Genomic DNA, 25,156 nt, shown 5'->3' with positions numbered 1-25,156 from the left:
ATGCTTACACTATATGTAGCAGACATCCAAACAACTCAAACAGCTATTCACTCTATGGACCCAACACATTCACATCAGGGACACAAGCCAAAAAATTAGGACCTCAATAAACATCCGTGAGTGCTGACATGGTTAGAGATGAGCTAGTTGTCACAAACAGTTAGCAGCAACATCGTAGAGAGTAACACAAGTTGCTAATAGACTCCACTTCCTGCTTCTCTTTGTACACCTTCTGCCAAGGTTTGACGACCGATCCGGACGCCTTCGCCGCACTCCCGCCTCGATGGTTTCCCCCTGTTGCTTCCCGCTTGGTGGCTCAGACCTTGGCTGTTTGAGCTCCATCGCGGGTTCAAGCCGTCGCAGCACCGTGAGACACCACATACACGCACGCCAGGCAACAGAGAGCCACTCCACTCCACGCACACGCAAACACACACAACATCAACGCACACGCCAAAAAGGACTCCCTAAAAAAAGGGGGGCAGGCCGAGACCTGGTCCGAGGAATCCAGAGTGTAAACAAAATGGTGGAAACTGCACCCAGCCTACCAGAGGGGAAAATGTAGCTGTGACCATGTTGCTTACACGTTCATCAAGCAGCAGGCGTGCGACACCTGCAGGACGTCACCACTGGCGCAGCCGCCATGCTCAGAGGAAGGCAGAGCCGCGGCGATGCAGACGGGTGCCTTAAAGGGAAGTTCTGCTGCTTTTTTTTTTTTTTACAATAAAAACAAAACAAAACAAAAAACCTCCATCACTTTCTGTGAATTCAGTCAGCTGACGCTGGAGAGGATTTCACGTTTTTAACTGCATGAAAACAACAAATAACGTGGTGAAACCTGAAATTTCAGAAAATATGACCTTATGTACTCCAAAAACCGTCAAAGAAACAATTCATGTGGCGATGAACAAACGGTGACCCTCCTCCCTGACTTCCTGTGTGGTTTTTCTTGGTCACGAGTCTTTAAACGCAGTCATGTTGCCGTATTCGACTTGAGACTTGGTAGAAATTGGTGCTGCCTGAAGATCTGTGGAGGTTTCAGCTCAGCTTTAAACGTTTTCCTCGATCAGTGGATTCAGTGTTTTGGACTTTGTTCTGTCGGTCAGACACTCAAGAACATCAACACAGAAAATCTGAGACATGAACTCTATTAACCCGACAACATCCTGTAAAAGTCGCAATATTAAACCAGTCGTCGAGGCGAATCGGGGTAATACTGTAATGTTACCATGTGATCACTTTAACAGTGTTTTTCCTGAGTTTGAAGACTCGTTTAAAGGCTCGTGTGGTTCTGTTTTAGTCGAGCTGAAGCCGATAACAGCAGCTGGTGATCATGATGAACACTCGGGTCACGAGGCAACGAGAAGCTGAAGTTAAAACATGCAGATTATTAGAGGACGTCTGCACTCCGACACTCCTCTGATGTCAAAGCAGATTTACGGAGGTTTAAACATGCCGCTTTTACGATCTGTTTAAAGTCTGTCTGAAAAAGAATCCTCACATCTAGTTTTATATGATTCATTGTGTTAATTCAACTGAAAATATGATAAGTGAGTGTGATTATATCCTCATTTTCTGCTGGTTTCATTGGGAAAGTTTATTTTCATTACAAAGAGAAAAAAAAAATCTACAGAAAGCACGAGAATTTTTAAGGTGAAGATATCGGAGAGCTGAAAACTCACTCGGGGACTGTTAAGTGGGGCGAAAGCAGGAAGTGCCCCAGCTTCAGGAGCTCGAGTCTGAAATGTTTGTTTGAAATGCTGCAGATCATTTTGTCTGATAAATGAATAACATCTGAATAACGGGGAAAAAAATGAAAAATAACTTTTAAGGAGACGTCTTCAGATGTTTGACAAATGTTTAAAAATCAAAAGATGAATCGCTTAAAATAACGCAGCGTTAATTAATCATCAGAACGAGCAAGTTAATAATCTGCTTTAGTATTGCGGGAAAAAGAAGAGCTGGAACTCAAGAACAAAATATCTAAAAGTTCAACATTTGAAACATTTTGAGACTGAAAACTTTTATGACCCTTCGTCACAACAGAAGCTCTAATCAAGGAATAATCAGCAGATTATTAAATCAAAAATCTGACTGAAGATTGATAATTATGTCCGACTTTGTGTCGCCACTAAAATCGTCACTGCAGCTCCAGTAATAATAATATAATTATTATTATCATCATCATCATCATCATCATCATCATACTAATACGGCTTTGATGAAGCCTCTCTGAGGATTTCCTCTATATTTGCAAACCTCCTGTCAGCCTGATGACACCCTGAACTTCCCTGAATGTTGAAATGTCAGCCTGTGTGTTGTGTGATCGCTTGTTTTACTGTAACCATAAAGAGGTAAAGTTTTGTTTTGATCACGCTTTAGTCAAACTGAAGTTGATGACGTGCCAGCTTATTGTTCTGCAGCTTACAGTTAATGATAATAATAATAATAATAATAACAACGACAACCACGGGGGTTTTGATGAATCTTTTTAAATGATGGCTGGAGAAAAAGTGTCACGTGACCAAGAAAAACAGGAGCTAATCACTATTTCTGTCTTTAAATCATTTTTATGACGCTCTGACAAACATGCTGACATTAGACCAACTTTAAGCTGAAGGTTTAGCGAGCCTTCACAATAAAAGCAGCTCTAATGAAAGATGTTTGGTCTGCTGAAGGTGTTTAATTTTGTCCGAGCACCACGGAAAAGCCCAAAGACCTCCAGGTTAGTGTTTATGGGCAAAGAAAAACAGGAAACGAGGATGGAGGTGGCGTTTTTCTACCTCGCCGTGACCAAAATGTGACGGTTTTGTGACACCGAGGAGGAAAAGCAGCAGGACGGTCCCTCTGAGGCCGTCATTCGGGAATATTTACATCACTTCAAGCAGCAGAGACAGAGAAAAATGTACAACATGGATGCTCTGAGCCTCCCTTTCCGTTAGTGTGTGTACCTGCTTCCTGTGCTTGCCCCGCCCACCCTCCGGCCTCATGCCCACGCAGACAGACATGTGCACTAACTCACTACTCTGTAAAAAGCTCAATCACACGTTGGTTTGTCGTCTCGTCTTTGTGGGTTTTTAAAGTCGATCATTATAAACATTGTTCAAAATGTTACGAAAGAAAATGTACACTTGGTTTCTCGGGTGGTTTCTATACAAGGCAGGCAGAAGCGGATTACTACGTTTACCGGCGTTCGTCCTTTCGTCCCCTCGCCGCCTCTTCTGGCTGCGGCGCACTCCACTTCCTGTCAGTGATTCAGAGTGCTCAGACATGCTCCCTCCCCCCCCCTCTGTTCGAGCAGCCAGGCGAGCCGGACGCGGCGGGCTGGCTTTAAAATAGATCTGTATATATTTATATATGCTTATATCAAAAAGGAGGAGGGGGAGGGCTGAATTGGTGTCGTGGCGGGGTGATGATCCCTGGGCATCCGGGCCCGGGGGGGGAGAGGGGGATGCAGAGAGGTGAGGGGTAGGAGGCCGTGGAGAGGCGGGTCGAGGGGCCGGGCGAACTCGGTGGGCGGCCGCGTGGAATGTCAGCTCATCATGTCGTTGCTGTTGACGCCGTATGTCGAGTTCTTCATGCTGTCGTTCACCTCCCTCCTGAACACTGACAAGTTCTGTGTGAACCTGCAGAACACACACAGAGCATTTTTACCTCGTCAGGCACACGAACAACTCCCCTCAGTGTTCCCCTGCAGGAGGTCAGAACCAGCTAATCCTGACTGTTAAGATCCGCCCACATTAAAACGCGTTTATTTGTGGAAAACCTCCGAAAGGCAGTGCTCCTTTCAGGGCCTGAATTTCTGACCAGCGTGTAACGATGTGTTTTTACAGAATAAATTTGTGGTTTTGTGAATGAAGTCTGGTGGAGAGGAGCAGATCTGCGGCATCAGCACAGAAACACTCGTTAGTTACCGAGGGCAAGGGTTACCGTGGGAATCATTAGGATTTTTCGGTTGTTACAGCACAGACTGATGTATAACTGCTCGACTGGAGTAATGTGACCATGCACTGCACAAACAGCAGTATTATCTGCACGTCAGCCATGTTTAAAACTCTGTTTGAGGTTAGATATAGATCGCGAACAAACACAATATTTGTACAGAAATTATTTCGAGCTCATTTTTCACAGTTTTCACCCTTTTAGGTCACCCAGACCTTCAGCTGCTGCTGCATCACGCCTTCTGAAAGTTCTCCATCAGCAGCTTTACTTTCCTAATTCAGTTCCTTCCAGCTGATGAGGAAATGTGTGTTCGGGATCACAACGTAATCTAACGTAACTGGATGACTTCCTCCATACACCGATCCCCCTGACATCCCCCTGACAGCAGGTTATATTATAATGCACAATGTGTGTCTCCAAAAATAAGGTGTGTCGCTGTTCCACATCACTAAACACTGGTCTTCATATATCTTTCAGGCTGTTTAGGATTACACAAGAAAAAATGTTTTCCTCCAGTTTAAGTGAGTAATAAATCAGTGACAGTAGTAATCGAGTCCACAGCAGTACCTTTAGTTTGTACCTACTTCTGGGTGTGGCTTTCTGCAGGTAACCCTGTCTGTGGATCACAACCTCATACAATCCCTGCTGCAGAGTCTGAATGATCACAGACTGAGTGACAGTCTGTGAGTGGCTTTTATCTCTAACGCTAAGCTACGATCCTGACCGAGTCTAGCGTGTCTCACGTCTCCACCCGTTTTTCACGTTCCTGACCACCTGAGAGGATGAATGCTGCCTGCTCTCACCTGTCCCGGTTCTTTGTTAGTAGATTTCTCTCAATTCCCTCCATCAAGTTCTCGAAACATAAGTGCATGGCTTGCTGCTTCTCAGGCGGCTGGCTGTTGACGATGCTGTTCCTCAAGTCAGCGAAATACTGCAGTTAGAAAAAACACACGTGTTATAGCGCACATTGACCCACGCGGTGCCACCTCTGAGGCGAGTGCGAGCGGCAGTTACCTTCTCGTTGAGCAGGATGAGGCCTAAGAGAGGCCGCGACATGGACCACTGGTTCCTGCAGTCCTCGAAGATGATGATGTTCAGAACGGTGGACAGCATCTGATCAACGACAGCAGCAAGGTGTCAACACGTGTGTGTGTGTGTGGTCAGGTGACTCAGGTGTGATCAGGTGTGATCAGCTCACCTGCTGGATCATCTCCGGGTGCTGCTGCATGATGTGCAGGAAGCGGTCATCTGTCGCCATGGGAGCGGGCCGCTTCTTGGTGGAGCGCGACAGCTGCTTGAACAGGTAGGTGACGATGTGGTCGAGGCTGGAGCAGCAGCCGGTGCACACCATCGTATCTGAAACACACACAAAGACACAATGATGTAACTTCAACACACACGCACGCACACAGAAACACACACACACACACACACACACACCTGACCAACGTCGCTGCCTTACCGAGTGCTGTGAGGCCTTCTGATATGGAGGACAGGATGTACATGACCACGTGAGGCTCCAGGCTCGCGATGAAGTTCATGTGGTCCTGCGTCAGCACTTCCAGCAGAGAGTAGAAGGACTGGCTGAGCTTCGGGTAGTCCTGCAGAGACAGGACCAGAGGTCAAGGGTTAAAAACTCACTCAAACGGAGTCCACGTCTCCAAAGTCACAAAAACCTGTGAGGAGGTGGAGCATACCAGCAGGTCACTGTGAGGGATGGACAGCAGTAGTTTGATGAAGGTCTGTAAGGCATTGTCCAGAGCGTCGTCGCCATACAGACGGAAGACCCCGAAGTTGACATAGTTCCCGCTGAGCACCGCCTTCAGCATAGCAAAGCACACGCTGACGCCCTTCAGCTTCACCCCGTACACCTGGTCCTTAGGGACCTCGCCCAGCGTCAGGATCCGATTCCCTGAAGGAGAAAACAGGAACTCGATGAGCGGCCCAGAACAAAGACAGGTATATCTTTGAGGCGGTTGAGTGGGGGTCAAAGGTTGTACCATAGGTCGTGATCATCTTGCTTGTTTCTCTGAACAGCAGGATGCCGTTTGGCGACGACACATCAAACTGAAGCCGCTGTGATCTGAAAACAAAACAAAAACCAAACACAGTTAGTGACCTTTCACCTCTACATTTGATCTGAAAGGAGACGCGCTTTGGTTTCTGAGCCGAGTAAAACATCACTGAAAACCATCTACATTAGTCACGCCTCACCAGAACTCTGAAAACATTAGGTGTCAGACCTCTGAGGCGGCTTCCTCATTTAAAACTTGACTATTCTGCTGACGTTCACTGTGTGTACTCTTAGAATGAACCAATGAAAACACTCCCACAGCTCCTGCTGGGAGGGAAAATGCTACAATCATAGCTGATCCCAGGCCGCCAGTGGGCTGCCTTTACTTTCTTTGAGTCGTCTCTGGATCCTTACAGGCTGAACCGTTGTAAGGATGTGACAGCACAGAGGTCAGAGGTCATACTCTTAAACCTGCCCCTTCGTCACTGGGCAGGTTTACCTGTTGTGGACGAGCTCTGCCATGAGCTTGAGGACTGGCGTGGTGCATGCTGGGTCGTGGTACCACAGTTCGATAGCCCGCTGCAGGATGGGCATGTAGGTCGGGTATCTGTGGAGCGGGTTAAGGACACACTTTCATCGTTTACACAATAAACAGAAAAACCAGGATCTGACCGCGTGCTGATCTGAAGTCAGTGTAAGGATACATCCAGTCAAACAGCATCATGAAGCTCGTCTTGGCGTTGAAGGCGAATGCAATTCCTCGCAGGTCCCGGACCAAACCCACCAGAGTCCTCTGCAGGAGGAAGAGGAGGAAGGTCAATGTTTCGAAACATGTGCTCAGCTGCTTCTGCTGGAGTTTCCTCGTGTTTAAGCAGGGTCACAATTTTATTAGCACAACTCTGAGTTACACCCGCTTTATTCTTTATCCCTGCTACACCGCCATCGCTGTGTCACACATGCGTTTACGCACACACACAGAAACACAAACACGAGCAACACAATGTGTGTGTCTGCAAAAGCAGAAATAAATGTTTGACAAAACTGATGCTGTTTATGTGTCTGTATGTTTGTGAGGGTGTTCTGACCTTGGCTTCCTGCTCGTTAAAGGTGTTTGTACTCAGCATCTGAGCCACTGCTTCAAACGCCGCCGTCAGAGGCAGCATGAACTGTTCGAACTGGTCCTCATCTTCACCTGCAGACACAGACACACACGAGGCCCAGTGTAAACTGTGTGTGTGTGGCTCCTGCAGACCACGTCACACTTCATTTCCAGGCACCAGTATCTCTCCTGTTTCAGCTTTTGTGTTGTTACAAGATAAAAACTTTCTGCTGCTTCTTCATCACAAGGGGCGCCGCAGTGGGTCGTTCTGGATCTGTGTCTCAGCGACCTTTTGCCAAGTGAAGTCTACAAAAAGTCCGAAACTGAAGAACTTGAAGCCACACCAGCGTGTGTGTTTGTGTCTGCGTACCTAAATCGACCATCAGCAGGCGTCCTAGTGCAGTGTAGAAGGTGGTCCGACACCTCATGTCGCTCAGGTTGGACTGGTTGTTCACTCCCAGGAAGGAGAAGTGCTCGCTCTGACAAAGACAGCAGCAGGAAGTTCATCACAGCTCACTTTCTTCTTCGTCTGTGATGCTTGTGTGTCAGCTCAACGCGTTTTAATCAGATGTGAAACTTGGGCTCCGATAAATGTGAAGTACTCACCGTGTGGTTGTTCAGCATGAACTGGACAGCGCTGAGCTTCACCAGCTTCCTTACGCTGCTGTACGTGCAGACAGTGAAGTCAAGGACAAAACGCTGACCCAGAGCCCCACCCCTTCCTTTAACTCAGTGCCTGGTTTAACCTTTAAGTCCTTAAGATGGATTCATTATCCTGCTCAGTAGCTTTTCATGACTCACGGTTCATAATTATCCTTATTTATTAGGCACCAGGCCCTCAGCTCATCTGAAACAAGCTGCTCAACATTTAAAGACAACTTTCTTCTGATTGGCTGCCCCTCATTAACGATAAGATCAGGTGGGCAAGGCTTCTTTTGCTTTACTTTCACTACACAAAAACAACAGCAAAGATAAAAACTAGACTAAATCAACATGAAAACATTTGTGTGGGTCACAGACATGAAGGATATCCTAAGGAGAGGTCGTTCAGGAGCTGGAGTGTCTTGGAGGTGATTGGTTCACACTGGCCCCAGTACTTCAAGTTTGTGATACTGAAAGAGAGGAAAGTTTACTTCTACATATTTACAGCGGCTGAGAGTTCGTTTAACTTTGAACATCGGCTCTCAGGTGTGCCGGAGTTACCTGGACTTCAGTTACTCACATTTTCCCTATAAAGACGCTGAGTACCATCGTCTCGTCATTCAAGCCCAAAACTTCTGATAGTCGTCGATAAAGCTACGAACAAACACAAACAGGAAGTCACATGATCACCACGCGGCTGCCACTTCAGAGGACGCTTCAAGTCATTTCTGTGTTTTCAGTTTGGAACAGTCTGCACCGAATTCTGCTTCTTATTATTTTACTTTAGTTCCAATGAAAACAGAAACAATAATAATAAATATTTTAATAAAATAATATCAAACCTGTCCACATTCAGTAAAATACTGAACATTTTACTGAATGCTTGATCACCCTCAGCGTTTAAAAAGGGTTTCAGGACTTTACTACTCCCCTAAATTTAGTTTTAGCCCCAAAACGCTAAATCGATTGAATCCAGCCAGCCAGAAATCAGTAATTTGGCCCGAGCACTGTGTGAACAACGCTCCAGATTCAGCCAGACTTCCCAGCCCGAGAACAGGTACTGGAACTGAATCCAAAAGTAAGGCCTCGGGTTTGACCGATGTTTTGACAAAACCGACTGAGATTCTCCGAGCTCTGGAGGTTGCAGACTTTTCTGAGTTTCTCGTGGGCATCCTGAGGCATTCCTGGGCCAGCAGAGATATATAATCATATACTCTGTGCAGTGAGTTACTGCTGCGCCCCGGGGAACCACTGGAGGAGCAGGAGGAGGAGGCTGACCATGTGACTCACAGCTGACTCTATGCCTACCTAACACCACATCCTGAATTTTAAACACCACCATGATGCTCTGCGAGCCAGCAGGGGGCGCTAACACCAATCACAATTTACTTTCAAGCACTTATCTGGATGTTCACACTTTGCAGTTTCTGAGCAGAGAGATCACACAGAGTCAGACCTGCTCATTCATGTCAGCTGAAAGGGGTGGAGCTTACAGAGAGGCGCGCCTTACCTTTGATGATTTCTGCACCTGGTCACCGATGTAGATCTTTCTGAACTGCTCGAAGAAGCTGAGCATGGCCAGCTCCAGCCTCTCATTCCCAGCTTGAGCGAGCCGCGAGTCTGTCAGGTTCATGAGCTGGAGCACCCTGAGGCAAACGCAGGAAACGCAAGGTCAGGCTTTCAGCGACAGGAAGTCACGCCCCCAGACACCGGCTCGCCACATTCGCACTCTTACCGACAGACTAACTCTCCATCCATGGCATCCTGCTCGTCTGTGCTCGCGAACGACACGCGTCCTCCGATCACTGCCCCGATTATGTAAACCAACCACGTGAGCCGACCTGCAGAGAAGCAGAGGAGGCGTCAGACTCCCGAAGTCCCCAAAATAGCACAGGGGTGGGGCTCGCGCTCTTACCCTCCTGCACTGTGATGTCCATGGCGCTCGAGTTGGTGGACTGCAGCAGCTCCTGGTAGGTTTGAGCCGCCTGGTCGAACAGCTGGACGAGCAGTGCGCATGTCTTCTCGTACTCGCAGCGGCCGATGGTGGAGAGCTGGTCCAGCTGCTGCTGAACGAGGCCGGCGTCGTCCAGAGGGTCCTCCAGCCCGTCCCTACGGACAGAGACATGCTCAGCTCATCCCTAAAAACCCTCAGGTGAAGTTTGCCTGAGCCATCACCGACCCAACCCTTCAGACTCAAACCATCGTCACTGCACCGATTCACAGCCACAAACACCGAACACATCATGGGAGTAACATCCAGAATCTGTTCCCAACACATCTAAGTTTTTATGTACATCTTATGAACGCATTAATTAAATTAATGGAATAAATGGAAATGCAATCTTTTGCTGGAAAATCAAACAAGATGAAATCCTGTCTAACTTTAAGGTTGGTTTAAGTCTCACCTGAGGATGACATGGACCGACTCGAGTCGGGACGTGATGTAGGCCTTGGTGACCTCTGGAGTGTACGTCTCCAGCAGATGGGGCTCCGTGGCTTTAACATAAGGGACTGACGCTGCCAGGCGCTGCCACAGGCTCAACAGGTAGTGAACACTGTTGGGGGCGAACTCCCAGTGCTGAGGAGGAAGAGTAGGAGTAAAGAGTCAGGTACACAACACTGCTGCTTGACCACGATGTAAGTGTGTGTGTGTGTGTGTGAGAATATATACACACATACACTTTTTTTTTTTTAAATGTGGATGACACACACATACACTATTACAGACGGAAAAAGTTAAAAAACCCACCTGCAGACTGGTGACGGTGAAGTTGGCGATGAGGCGGATGACCTCTGGGTAGTTTTCCACTTTGACCAGCTCACCCAGCTGGTAGTTACTCTTCAGCCTCGCCAGCAGGCGGCAGAACTCGTGGTAGTTGTTTGGATCGGGCAAACACTGAAGCACAAACACACATTGTTCAACACACACGAAGCTACAGAGGTGTGTGTGTTTTCAGACAGGTGTGTGTTACCTGTGGGTTTGCCAGTATCCTCTTCACTCCGTCCACCAGGTGTGACAGAAACTTTGCTCGCTCTGCATTGTTGAAGAGAGACCTCCGAACTGAGGCGATCTGAACTAGACACGACAACACCTGCACCCAGACACACACACGAACAGTAAAGCTTCACGCATCAGTCTGCAGGCTGTAGTCACATGACTGTGCTCACTTACCAGTGGGGAGAGGGATGGAGGGATGGAATGATATAAATTGAAAAACAGCTGCAGGGTGGAGGAATCGAGGAACGCTGCAGAAGACAAAACACAGATTTAACCGTTTTCATGTTGTCGTGAGGCAGTAAATATCAGTAACAACACCACATTAATCTGTAAGCGGCGGGCGCCTCGCTCCTCTACCTGATCTCCATGATGTGGGGATCTGCACGGTGCACAAGTCGTCCGACGACTCGTCCGTGGAGGTTCCTATGAAGTCGTAGTTGAGGCAATTGTAGCTGAGCTTCAGGAGCTGCATCAGCAGGCCGTGCTGAGACTCATCGTTCAGGTTCAGGTTCTTCCCTGAAGCCTGAAAAGCAAACGCATCATCATCATCATCAGCATCAACAAACCGCCATCATCATCAGCTTCACTCAGGCATTTAATATGATCTGTTAGTGTCCACAGCGAGCTGCCTCACTCAAAATACATCTTTATATGAGTTTTTATAGCAGCTTTGCGTGATCCACAGGTCAAAATAATCCTTTGTCCTACAATGGGCCTTAGTTCAGCCTTTAAGACCCCCATTTTCTTTTGATTGGCCAACTTGTGGAAGCCTGCTTAAGGGCAGCACTTATGTTTTCCTTGCAGAGATCACATTTTCATACTTTCTGCTCTTTGTTTGAAGCATCAACTCATGTTTAATATGAACATTAAATATCTGACACAAAGAAGACAAGTTTTATTCTGACAGCGTCAGACTAACATGGACATGCAAAGAAAAAGAATAAATCTAAAGTTAAGGTAGATAAATTGAGGAATTGATACAAAATTAAATACAGAACAAAAATAAAATAACACAGGTCTGAAATAATTAAAAAACTAAAAGCGGGAAATCAGTACAAAAATGAAATGCAGTGTATATGTAAGCCTGTATGGGAGAAACTGCCGACAGGACGAAACAAACCTGCTTGAGGAGGTTGCAGGAAAGCGTGAAAATGTCAAAGAGCGAGGAGTCTCTGAACGAGGAGGCGATCTTCCTGTGTTTGGTCAGAGGATGCGTCGTGTCGGCCTGAGGAGAAAAAAAAAAGAAAAGAAAAAAAAAGATCAGAGTCGGCAGAAAATCTGAGGACCAACTAATGCTGGTGATTTCATCATCAACAAAAAATAAATAAAAATGACACTTCCAGAGTTTAGCTTCAATATCCTGCACTGTACGCTCACTGTATATTACACAGATATATTTTATTTTGGAATCAAGTCACTTGATTTCTTTTAATCCACCTTACTGAACTTTTTATTTTTAAGAGACTTTATTATTTCCTTGCTTGTTTTTAAAGCTGCTGTACTTTTTTGAACATTATAACTAGGTTGATTTATTTTTGCTCTACTGAGCCAGTATTTGGTAACATCCCTGGAGCAGGTGACACTCATAGGGATCATTTTCATGTTCTGTAGAGCCTGTAAAGGTCAAATGACCCTTTGCGGTTGGTCAGATGCTGCCAACATCATCACTTTCGTTGAACGTGCAGCGAAATCTGGGTTAGCAAGTTACAAGTTAACGGTCATGTGACTGTTTATCCTGACTGCTGCTGTTAGTGTAAGTGAATCTGGATACAGGAAAGGTATGCTGGATATGCTGAACTCGTTTTGTAGTATAGAACCCAGTTTGGTCTGGACACGTCACCAAACATGCAAACTCTTCGGCCTGCTGTGGTCGTCGATCACTGCGAGGATCTGTTTAAATCTGCCACACCTCCATAAATTGCACGCTGTGACTTACCTGATTGATCTCATTGGTCAGCTGGGACAGGATGGTGACTCCTATGATGCAGTGTTCAACGCTGTCCTGTAAAAACAACCACACAAAAGGTTACAAACGCACACAGATCAGGTTAAACTAATCCAGGCTTAAATGATCCTGTTTCTTTCTTTCTTCTCACACACTGAATAAAACAGGTCCAGAAACAGAGTAAGCAGGTTTGAGCCATGCGGAGAAGTCATTATGACATCAAAGTACGCTGCACATTTACACCAGATCAAATGAGCCTACTTAACAGTTATAAAAGCACCGAAATCACCATGGTAATGATCGAACCAATAAGCTGAATCTTCTTACTTTTAAAAACTTGCTTAAAACTTTTTATTCTGACAAATTAAACAAATAAATATACACAAGAGTCACAGGACAGAAGGGTTTCAGCGCTCTGACCTGCAGGAAGCGTGTCACGTCTGCGATCACGTTTCTGAACACGTAGTCGTCTTTCTGACAGTCGAACCAGCCCAGCTTGGTGATCCTGGCGTAGAGCTGGATCAGAGCCTGCGTCACAAACGCCGCCAACTTCGGCCGCGTCGCCAGGTAGTTCAGCACATAGTTCCCTGAAAAAACAAACAAACAAAACATTTAGCAGCGGCTTTTCAAAATAAGACACTAAAACACCCTGCTTTGCTTTACTGAAAACCCCACAACCTGTTCAACTAGTAATGTCGATTTTGTTTTATTTTGAAAGACAAACATCTTCATTGTCATTATTGAGGTTTGATGAGTGCATCTCTGTTGTGACTGTTAATGCATCACTCCAGCTTCTCTTTAATCCTCAGACTGACCTGACCTGCAGGGTTTATCCGCTTTTTTCAGGAGATACTCACGGATATCAATGCGTTGCTCGAGGGGTAGAGGGTTGCTGGTCCGAGAAACCAGTTTTGACAAACAGGTGGCTGCGAGCAGCTGAGAATATGAAGACTGACAGGAGACAAAACAGTGAGGTCAGGTTATCTCCTCTGACAGCCATCTACATGCTTTTATTCTGACAACAGAAGAGGAAATGGCCTTTCAGATATGCTGGTTAGTGAAGGGGTTGCTCCATCATTATCTCAGGCAGATGAAAAAAAATTGAAATCTTAAAATATACCCTCACACCTACAGAAACCTGCTCATAAATATGAAGTACGAGTTGACTCCACTTCATTTTAGAGTTACCTCCTCATTAGTGTGGGGGTCAGCGATCTTCACCTGGATGACACGATACTTCATCCATCCCAATTAAAACAAACCCTTTGAAATATTTCAGTTTGTGTTTATCAAGCACCGAATATGATATAAATATTAAGTACAAATATTTAAAAATTTGTTGTGTTGGGATTCTTGGATTTTATCGTGTGTCTGCACGTTGTGGTCATGTATCTGTGTGATACCATTTCTCTCTATGAGAGGAAACGCTGCCCACCCTTGAGGTAAAGCTTTTGCAGGTGAACCTGTGGATGGATTAGTCGGTGCTCAGCTAACCCTCATCAGGGCGTGACTCCTCCCCCTCATTTTTCACTGACTTGACTTTTGTCCAAGTGAAAGATGGAGCACAAAACTGAAAGTCTTCATGCTTTCAGCTTCTCCAAAAATCCCCCATCATGTCTCATCTGAATCTGCAGGGTCAGGCACAGGACTGTCTGACCCTGCAGAGCATCATCTCTGCTAACGTGGGAAAGTTAAACTGAAGCTGCTTGGACAGTCCGGCTGTAGTCTGTACTCACGCTGCCTCTCTCCAGCAGCAGCTGACATTTGCTGAGACAGTCGGGGCTGTTGGTGAATTCCACCAGAGCTTTCTCAGCCTGGTGTCGGACGGCGGTGTCGGTGGTCTCGTACAGCTGCTTACACAGGATCTCCAGCTGGGCGAGGCCCTGGATAAGACAGAGGGACACAGCGCAGGCTTATCAGTGAGCCGCAGCCGGCTCGAGTCTTTCATCGTTTCAGACAAACAGAGATCACAGCAGATAAGACGGGCAGCCATGCCGAGCTTTACACACTCATAATCACAGACACACATGCCGAGCGCCATCTGCTCCAACCGTCTCGGGTTACTTTCTAGGAAAACTACACCGACAGGGCCAAAGATGGGGGACAGCGGCATGAGTGCAGGTGGAAGCTGATGGTCTGATGGTGTTTACAGCCTCCACCTAGGTGCGCTAGCCACCTCCACTCGTGTGATGCGTTGAGGGTACATGGAGTGAGGTATGACAGAGCACTGCATCATGTGTGTCGAACTTCTGCAGGCGTCAGATAAGCGGCGAGCACCAAACCCCGCCCACGGTGATGCCCGCAGACCCTCAGCTTACACTCAGCTTCACGTGAAACTCAAGTTCAACAGTAACACACACACACACACACACACACACACCCCTAACATCTAATAACATCTAAGAAAAAGAAAACTAAACCGAAAAGATATTCCGCAAAAAAGTTATAAAAATAGAACGAGAGCATTTTCCAGTTTTCCTCATAAATTTTTTTCCTCGTGTAAATTTTCCATGTTTTCCCGAGGTGTCGGCATCAGCCTGATTCCGGCTCTTCCCGGTGCAGCAAATTCAATTCAAATTCAAATTTTTATTTGTCACGTACACAGTCATACACAGTACGATATGTAGTGAAATGCTTGGACAACTGCTCGTGACCTAAAGAAAACAAAAAAGGAAACGGCTATGAATAAGATAGGAAATAAATATGAAAAATTAAAAAGGGTAAATTTAACTAGGAAGGAATAAAATATAAATTAAGGTTAAAAATGAAATAACTGTACAACACAAATTAGAATGAAGGGTAAATTTAACTGGGAAGAATAAGATAAAGATAAATATATAAATTAAAGTTGAAAATAAAATAACTGTACAACAAAATACACAGTATAGAACTATATAAGAATGTATGAAGAAATCTAAATATAAATAAATATATACACAATAACAGCAGCTGTACAAGTATTAACCGGAAATGAAGAATATAGTGACCAGTGTTGTGCAAAAACAATGTCCAGAAAGTCCAGTGTGTGTGTAAGAACTGTATGTGTGGGTCAGTACTGTGAGGTGGTGTGATTGAGAGACCGTATCGCCTGCGGGAAGAAGCTCCTCCTCAGTCTCTCTGTGTTGGTCTTCAGGGAGCGGAATCGCTTTCCTGACCTCAGCAGAGAGAACAGTCTGTTGTTGGGATGGCTGAGGTCCTTCACGATCTTCCTGGCCTTGGTCCAGCACCGCCTGCTGTAGATTGAGTGCAGGTCAGGGAGCTCGGAGCGGATGGTGCGCTCAGCTGACCGCACAACCCTCTGTAGAGCTCGTCTGTCCTGCATGGTGCTGTTCCCGAACCAGGTTAAGATGTTTCCCGCCAGGATGCTCTCTATGGTGCACGAGTAAAAGTTCCTGAGCACCTTGGAGGGCAGTTGGAAGTCTCTCAAGCGTCTGAGGTGGTAGAGACGCTGTCGGGCCTTTTTCACCACAGTGTTGATGTGACAGGACCATGACAGGTCCTGCGTGATGTGAACTCCGAGGTATTTGAAGCTGTCCACTCTCTCCACTGGGCACTCGTTGATGACGGGGGTCTGGTAGTTCCTCTCCTGCTTAGTGCTGAAGTCCACTATCAGCTCCTTTGTCTTACTGACGTTTAGAAGGAGGTTGTTCCTCTGGCACCAGTTCTCCAGATTCCTAATCTCCTTCAGGTAGGCTGTCTCGTTGTTATCAGAGATCAGGCCCACCACGACGGTGTCGTCAGCAAACTTGATGATGGTGGTGGAGCTGGTAGTGGCCACACAGTCATATGTGTACAGAGAGTACAGCAGGGGGCTCAGAACACACCCCTGGGGGGCTCCAGTGCTGAGAGTGGTGGAGGCTGAGACATGTCCGCCCATCCTTACTGCCTGTGGTCTGCCAGTTAGGAAGTTGGAGATCCACTGACACATAGATGAGCTGAGTCCCAGATGCTCCAGCTTGGTGGTGAGTGTGGAGGGAATTATGGTATTAAATGCAGAGCTGTAGTCTATGAAGAGCATTTTAACATAATTCCCCCTTCTAGTGTCCAAGTGAGTGAGTGATGTGTGGAGGAGATGAGAGATGGCATCGTCTGTGGAACGATTTGGACGGTAAGCGAACTGTAGTGGGTCCAGTGTGTCTGGTAGTGAAGAAATGATGAAGTCTCTGACCAGGCGTTCAAAGCACTTCATCACTACTGAGGTGAGGGCTACAGGGCGATAGTCATTGAGAGAAGCAGGGTGGGGTTTCTTCGGGACAGGAACAATGATGGACTCTTTGAAGCATGTGGGGATCACCGACTGAGATAAAGAGATGTTGAATATCTCAGTGAACACAGGAGCTAGCTGGTATGCGCAGTCTCTTAGGATACGACCTGGGATGCCGTCTGGTCCTGCTGCTTTCCTGGTGTTCACTCTCTTGAAGGCTCTCCTTACTTCATGCTCGGAGATGACGAGCATGTTTCCGGTGCTGGCAGCCGACAGATGCTTCCAGTTTCTAATTTTAAATCAAACTGTTTCTATTTTTAAATTTGTGCCGTGCGTCTGGCCTGCAGACGGATGTTTTCTGGATTTTAACTGCTGCTTTTATTTTGCAGATACATACTCTGGGTGCTTTAATCTCACAGGTGACATCCACTCTCTCTAACGACCAGCAGGGGGTGACTCTTCTGAGGTCTGATTGGATGCAAGCCACCTGACCTCTGAGCTCATCAAACGCTTTCTGATGAGTTTGTAGGTTAGTTTTATGAGTGAATAAAAGTGAAGTTTATTTTGGTCCCATTAGAGTGAGGGAGGACGATAGTGAGTCTTGACTGCTGAGTCCGTTTTAGATATGAAAATCAACCAGATCTAAGAAACGCTCCCAAACTTCCTGTAACTCTGAAATCATTCACAGTATTAAGGTTAATTTTTCATGGCTTCATTAAATTAAATTAAAAATGAAATCAGCTGATTCTGAAGTTTCCTTTGATTTGGTTGATTTAATATGAAATGAACTGTTTTCAGTCTATTTTACAAAATAAAAGCTTCTGTAATTAAGTGAAAATGACAAAGAAATCTGGGCTAGACAATGACCACAGAGGTTCATAGAGAGCTGCATGCTTTACTTTCATTATTCAGGACTAACCTGAACTTCTGCCATTTGAACTGGTTCCCATAACACAGGAGCTGGTTTTACAACTTCCTCACAAAGTTTCCTCACCGTGCTGCCACTGAGCAACACTTCTGGGCTGGCGTTAAACTCTCAGATTTCAGTTTTCACAACCATCAAACTGAGCGACAGCAGCGTCACAGATTAACTCACGACCTTCAGATCCCACTGAGAGTGACGGCTTTTGATGGCCTGTTATTCTGTTTGATCACATGTTTGTGACTGAATATCAGCTCTGTGTGCGTCTTTGTCCTGATACTGTTGTTGTATACGTCTCCTTTGAAACAGACTTTTAATGAGAATTTTACCTGATAAATAAAGGATCACTATAAATGTGATGTGACTCGAGCCGGCAGCCTCCAACCATCAGACCAGTTACATGAAATGAAGTTCTCACCAGCTCAACTAAAACTGCTTTCAGCAGGACAGGAAAGACTTCGAGGAAGTAATCTGAATTTCCTGATTTCCAGCAGAACAATTACAGATAAGAAACCAATCAAACAAAAAGAAAATCTTTAAAGTTAAAGTGATCGAGGAGCCTTATTTTTACCTGGCTAACACCAACTTCACCCTGATATACGACTCAAAGTCCTCAAACCACTCATATCGGAAACATTTTAAAATCTGGCTCATAAAGCAACCATTAACCCGAGCATCACGGTGTAAATGTACTGGCTTCCTGCCTCTGGGCTGTATGCAGACCTCCCCTTCATCTCCACCTTCACACCATCACAAGGACTGGAGAGGAACTTTCTCTCACTCGATCAATAAATCAATCGGCTTTAACGCTGATCCATGTGGAAATAAGGATGCAGTTTCTTTACAGTGGCAGCTAACATGTCCTCACTGGTCTAACTTTGTGTTTTCAATCCATAAACAGTGTTTTGGTCCATAAACAGTGAAAACTTCACCTGTGCTGACTCTGACGTCTAATCTTAATTAAATAAACCCAGAGACTCACATTTACTGTCACAAACGACTCAGAAACACAAACAAACGTGAAAGAAGTAGCAAACCTTTGATTCCTTTTAAATTCTGTCTATTTGTCTGCATAATTATCATATTCAGTCAATAACTCTTAACACAATTGGTCTCTTTTTATTCGACCGTCTGCTCAAAGAGTTTCTAATAACTTTAGTCCTAAAATGATGATAACCAGAGGAAAGCACATCTTTAACTTCCTGCTCGTAACCCTGCAAGCTCCTTCAACAATATTCTTCTCCATTATATTCAGGACATCTAAAAACTGCAGAACAGAAAGATGCATTTGTTTTTTAGTTTTATAATAAAGATATAAAGCCCAAATTTGTAAATGCTGTAGGTAAGTGTGAAGGTAAATCTGACTTAGAGGGTTGGTACTGTGAGCTTGAGTCCAGCTGCAGGCCTGCGAGCAGCAGTGTGAATGTCACAGATCTGAATTTATCTGCATCGGAGCTTTTTCTGGCGTCAAACCACAACTCTGTTGCCATGCTTTAGCTCATCATTTAGAAACATGCTGCGGCCGTGCTGGAGACACGAGCACACAGGTTTGATGATTTCATCACCGGTTCAGTGACCATGAGATGCTGCAACAGCTGAAAGAGACCAAACTTTGTGTCAGTGCAGGTGTGGGAGGAGGACAGAGGTGTTTTCTTTATGGCTTCAGGAGAGTCCAGCCCACCTCAGAAACACCAACAGCCAGTGAGCCAAGCTTCAGGCTGAAGCTTTACAGGTAAGCTAGTAGAGAAACATCTCAGCCTCCTCTGGTGATGCTGCAGGAGCATCGACCTCCCTGCTGACGGCACACAGACCAGTCAGAATGAAACCACTGAATAAAACACTCAGCTGCACGCGAGACTCGGGAAACTGTTTATTCCTCATCTAAACTCATGAAGAGTCACTTCAATGAAAGTGAGTTACAAAAACAACCGAAGCGTCCAAACAGCAGCTGTGTTCACCAAAGACTTTAAATAACCTGTATTTAAACTGAACATTGTCGTGTTTTTTTTTTTTCACAAATATGCAACTACTACTATCATTTAATCCACCTGGAAACACACAGTGTCCCATGGAGGCGCCATAGAGGTCGGGTGTGATCCTGACAGGATCGCAGGTGTAAGGATGGAGGTGATCTGACCCTTGGAGCTCCCTTAGAGACCAGAGACAGGCTGGCAGATTTGGGAGGAGCTCGTAGCACAGACGCACAGCACCTGACTAGGATGCGTCCCATAGCTGGGGAGTCTCTGCTTAGACCGAGGTAAGCATCAGAAAACAGAGATAATAAATAATAACCTCACCTCACAGGAATAGGTTCAGTCGAAACCTGAGAGCAGATTTTTTATTTATTAACGTATTTTATATTCTATAAACTCCTGACAGCTCTGCAGGCTCGAGCTACGATGGCCCATGTGTGCAGAAACATAATAAACATAATGGAGGGATATCCTTTGAAACCTCCCGAATCATTAAATATTCAGGAGGTGATTTTTGGTCTGCAGCTTATCTCCATAAACAGAGAACCTGTGGGAGGCATCAGGGAGCAGACGGCTGATCAGCTATTATCTAAAGATTACCAGATGGACATTTAATCATCATTAGCAGGAGTCCTGAACATCACAGGAGCACGGCTGTCAATAAAGGCCACCCCTTTTTATTCAAATAAACATACAGGTGTATGAAAAACAGACGATTCAGTGCCTGAAATGTCTGAAGAAAAATCCTCTCCATCATCATCTGCTGTCACTACACAAACATTAGAAACTGTTTTATGGAGCTAAAGAGCCCAAATCTCTTTTCCTGCTGTGGACTGACTCCAGCCTGACTGCGTGAGGAACACCAGGGTAAACGTTGGACTTTAACGTGAACTTTTTAGACTGGGGCGGGTGATTCTGACCTCATGACCGCATGGCGTTGGCCTTCGACTCGCCACATCACATCATCATTGAATGACAGCTCATAACAGCTGAACTGACTAAAGTTAGTGTTTGATCACAGCAATGAAGGTGTGTGGGCTCATGCTCTAACGTAAGACGATCTTTTAAAAATTACACGTGAATGTTATTTTAATTACAGTGAGGAAAGTGAACAACCCCCCATCAGAACAAGGCAGCCACATGATCATCAGTCTGGAGACAAACGGCTGAGTGAAAGCAAACAGCACACAGTGGATACGAACAGTAAATATCAGCCTGATCTTTATTCCACCAAAAACTGTCTCAGTAACACCAGAATGAACTTAAGTGGTTCGTTTTCAGTCATTTAATATCATTAAAAATACTTAAGTCTTCGTTCTGTTAGATTTCAGCTAAAAATACTTAAAAACAAGGATCTGGGCTTATTGTGTGTCAGAATCACAGAAATTCAACTTAATCCAGCTACGAGAACTGCCCGACGTGAGGCCCTTCTCTTACTTTACTGGCACATTATTAATTATGAATTTATGAGCTACATCCAGCTCAGTGGTACCAGTATAACCATTACATAAGTGAAGACTTTCACCTGGATTATCAGACAGTTTATGGCACTCACAGGATCATAAACCTGGGAGTAGGTGATGGAGTAAGTGTCATTTCTAGGTAAAAAAAAAAAAGCTTTAAAAACTTTATTTTAGGTTAAATCTGCTAACTTAAAGCTGTTTTTATAAAATTTGCTGTTTTCATGTCTTTGAATTTATAGTTAATCTGTATAACCATGAAAATAGCTGCCAGAATAATTTATATTATCATTTTTATCACTAATAAATATTTTCTCCCCAGTATTCTGACCAGAGCTGAGACTGAAAAACCTGAAATCATCGTCACACGTTTACCCAGAATCCCTCAGAAACTCACCTGAACGTTTGATTACCTGGTAAATTATTGAAATATTAATGAAATCAGGCTGAGATGTTCCACTTTGACCACATTCAGTGAATCTGTGCCCCACCTGAGTTCGTACAATCCTTCCTGGGATTAAAGCTGATCACAGATAAACTGATTAAAGTTACTCTGAAGCAGAAACAATAATAACGAGCTGTTACAGCCGCTAACATGAGAGGATCGGATGAGTTTCTCCTCATAGTTCATGCATGCTGTGCGCAATTAACAATATATTATGTCATGTCACACACAGCTCATGTGACCAGCAGAGAAAACGAAAGCTGGCTTCACCTGTCGGGGTTTCACCTGCCCCTCAGCACAAAGTCTCCACAGTCTCCTCACAGAGTTCCCTGCAGGGGCATCATGGAGGAAGTCCAGAGCAGCTGAACTTCATCCCTCGGCTTCCCAAACATGTGCCGGAGCACAGCGCCTTGGCTAGTTGCCGCTCCATTCTGCCCACACCAGGGTAAAAACCCCCGCTGTCCTCACCCTGGAGCCCCTCGCGGGTCCGGCCCGGTACCGTCGCCCTGTTTCACCGACTAACGCTCACACAGACCAGGTCATGTTTTCAAACACGCTCGGGCGGGAGAAGTTGACGTGTAGATATGCTAACGTTAGCCTAGCCTGCTGCATGGCTGGGTGTCGTTACCGGAGCGAGCCGTGAATAAAAACACAAAAACCTGGAACTCCGGGACAGAAGCTCCGGGTACCGCGCCCGGTCCGTCTGGGATAAGCGTGTTTACGGCGGTTCCCGGTGGCGCCAGGTGACCGTGCGTGCTAGCCTGGCAGCTATCCGTCTGCAGCTAACCGCCTGTTTCATTGTTTACTTCACTGAAATACATCGATTTTTCCCGCCGCTCGCCCTCCGGTTACTCGCCTCTGATGGCCACGGACGCCGGAACTCACCAGGCTGGACACTCGGAGCCCGCAGACTCCCTTGTTCGCCCCGGAGCCCGAGCCCTCCCCTGGCTGCTAGCAGCGGCTAGCCTCCAGCCCGTGCTGTGACAGCAGGCCACAAGTCAACACAGGCGGCCGCATCCTTTCTTTCTCCCCGCTAGCTCCAACGCGGCCGCCGCCCGCACGCACCGGCTGCACGCTAGCTCCGTGCCGGGAGCGGCGCACTCGGATCCGGCCTCAGCTTCAGCTGCGCCCGCCTACAGAAATTATCCGCGACAAAAACATGAAACCTCCGCTTACCTGCACATGATCCGCCATTTTTCTCCATTTCATGCACCTCTCACTCCCCCGCTTATGGGTAACCAAAGTGACAACAGCGCCCCCGCTGGTGGCCGCTGTCAGGACTCCAGCAGCACGATGCAACACAATGTAACACAATGGAACGCAATTTAATATAACACAATACAATTTAATACAATTAAATACAACATAAAACAATTTAATACAACACAATGTCATTTAACAATACAAATAGATTAATAAACTATACATCTCATTAATACAACGCTGTAACGCTATGTTACAATACAACACAATGTAATGCACTACAACACACTGGAATCAAATACATAGAGACATGAATGCATAATAACATGTAACAAAGAGAAGTTATGCATACAATCAGAGTTTGTTTAGTGACAGACATTTTACAAACTCATTAGAAAACCTTTTTTAAATAAATTTCTGACTTTTTAAATTAATTTTACTGTCATATTATTAATATTATTATTATTATTATTATTATTATTATTATTAGTAGTAGTAGTATTAGTATTTTAACTGACATTTTTAAAGGTGCTTATAGATAGATGGCCTAAATGGACAAATGTAATATAACATCTTATCATATAGTAAAACATCAAAAAACAAGAACAGTATTATAATGTATGATTTATTAAATTGAATATTTTATTTGTATTTCTAAAGTTATTTCGTGTTTATTTATTGCACTTGCGATTTTTATATTATTACTAATTATTTATATTTACATTTATAATTATATTTTTGCTTGATTGTATTTGGGATTGTTTAATTTCAGATGAGTTTAGACCTCATTAGCATATTTTTTGGTCATATTATATCTAAGCCCTTGTTGTATTTTTGTTGCTGTTTGAATGAATGTCCTAAACGCTGGATTATTAAAATATTTCTGTCGTTGAGTCATAATCTTAAACACAACAGTGATGTAGTCCAGTGAAGCACAATGCCATCTAATACGATAACATGTTTTAGTATAAAACTGGAAGGTGTGCTGTGGGTACTGCAGCCCCCTCTGGTGGATGTTAGTGGATCTACACAGGTAAGCTCAAAAGTAATCAGAAAGGAATAGATTCATATTTTTTCATTTATTTAACCCTTTAGAGCCGATCGGAGCGGGAACGCTCTGTTATGCGTAACTATTTTTAAATCCCAGTAGCACTGCAACCACGTAAGCTAGCGCAAAAATTTTTTTTGCATATGAAACCGGAGGAGTTGTACTTACATCTGATGCCATCAGCTTGTCCTAGGTCACGGTTTCCTTCCACATAAAGCTTTGCAAAAACTGCATAAAAAGCGCTTGCAGGAACAAAAACATAATATTCCAGAAACACGCTTTACCGATCTGATCAGCTGTTCAAAACACTTCCTACGTTGGAATAGACGTCAGCGCGAACTTTTGCATTTCCGCCATTACCTGCCCGAAACCGGAAGTGACGTCATTTTCGCGGAAATGTAGTCTTTTTTGCGATCAGGGCCTCTTTTTAAAAGTTATCTTTGACTTTCTGTGTCGTTTCTGGGATGTCGTTTCTGGGATGCTTAGGACTCATGTTGCACTGCTGGAAATAGTTTATTTTGATGCATATGCTGCTTTTTTGCAAATTTGCAGTATAATATTTATTTTCGTTTTTCCTGCAGTGTATAAAAATTGGTGTATTTCAAAAATAAAACTATGAAGACACTCAAAATAATTTTCCTGTGGTGGGAAACTATTTTGTGCAACTTTTTTGTATTTACAGTTTTGAGGGATAAGACTCTTAAATTTCTCTAACTACAAATATATGTCAAAAAATCAAAAACGATTTTCAATTTTTTTGTAGTTTATTGCACTTTTTTGCAATTTATGTAATTACTATGCACTTAATGAATACATATTATTAAAATCTGGGCTATAATGGTTGTATTGATGTATAGCAACTTGAAATGCTCCCAAAAATGGCTCCACAGCATGTAAAAATATAATATAAGCTCTGGCAGACTTGGTTCTATGGTAGGTCTTAAAGGGTTAAATTTGTAATTTTTGAGTGTTAGCACCATCACCTCACAGGAAGAAGGTTGTGGGTTTGAATCCATCGGCTGCCTGGGTTCTTTCTGTTTGTATGTTCTCCCCGTGCACAGTCCAAAGACGTGCTCGTTAGGTGAACTATTGATCTGGAATCTGCAGTAGGCGTGAATGACTGTCTGTGTTATTCCTGCCATATACTGGTGACCTGTCCAGGATGCACCCACCTCTTGCCCAGTGAGAGCTGGGATAGGCTTCAGCACCCGAGCACTCCTGAACAGGGTAAATGGATGGGTGACTATCATTTTTATGATAT

At 44.9% G+C, this 25,156-nt stretch overlaps 1 protein-coding gene across 2 annotated transcripts; it reads right to left on the bottom strand.

The window, feature by feature from the left end:
• xpo7 (exportin 7) lies at window positions 1-24,305 on the bottom strand. Of its 2 annotated transcripts, none has more exons than XM_085359568.1 (28): window positions 24,064-24,305; window positions 14,377-14,523; window positions 13,498-13,591; window positions 13,061-13,227; window positions 12,632-12,697; window positions 11,816-11,920; window positions 11,053-11,218; window positions 10,870-10,943; window positions 10,670-10,789; window positions 10,447-10,593; window positions 10,103-10,275; window positions 9,613-9,806; window positions 9,433-9,538; window positions 9,208-9,343; window positions 8,278-8,351; window positions 8,087-8,167; window positions 7,662-7,725; window positions 7,426-7,534; window positions 7,042-7,148; window positions 6,661-6,749; window positions 6,456-6,563; window positions 5,943-6,025; window positions 5,640-5,854; window positions 5,405-5,543; window positions 5,141-5,298; window positions 4,957-5,055; window positions 4,746-4,873; window positions 1-3,626 (listed from the first exon to the last, which is right to left on the bottom strand). In XM_085359568.1, exons 1-28 carry the CDS (start codon window positions 24,073-24,075, stop codon window positions 3,533-3,535), a joined length of 3,255 nt encoding a protein of 1,084 aa, XP_085215694.1. In that variant the 5' UTR covers window positions 24,076-24,305; the 3' UTR covers window positions 1-3,532. The 2 variants fall into 2 exon arrangements, with proteins under 2 accessions (XP_085215694.1, XP_085215693.1); XM_085359567.1 differs by lacking the exon at window positions 24,064-24,305 and adding an exon at window positions 22,821-22,899.
• Between the last annotated feature and the right edge of the window lie 851 nt (window positions 24,306-25,156).

Source organism: Diplotaxodon limnothrissa, linkage group LG7 (genome assembly GCF_057381915.1).
Source record: "Diplotaxodon limnothrissa isolate DT_005_m linkage group LG7, D_limnothrissa_male_GT1.1, whole genome shotgun sequence".
Classification (NCBI taxonomy): Eukaryota; Metazoa; Chordata; class Actinopteri; order Cichliformes; family Cichlidae; genus Diplotaxodon; species Diplotaxodon limnothrissa.
This window is presented reverse-complemented; position numbering and strand designations above follow the sequence as displayed.

Coding starts and splice junctions, on each gene's coding strand:
- xpo7 (XM_085359567.1), bottom strand. CDS start 22,853: ATGAAATGGAGAAAAATGGCGGATCATGTGCAG. Junction 14,524..22,820: donor AAATGGCGGATCATGTGCAG/GTAAGCGGAGGT, acceptor TGTCTTATCCAG/GGCCTCGCCCAGCTGGAGAT. Junction 10,276..10,446: donor TCACCGTCACCAGTCTGCAG/GTGGGTTTTTTA, acceptor CTTCCTCCTCAG/CACTGGGAGTTCGCCCCCAA.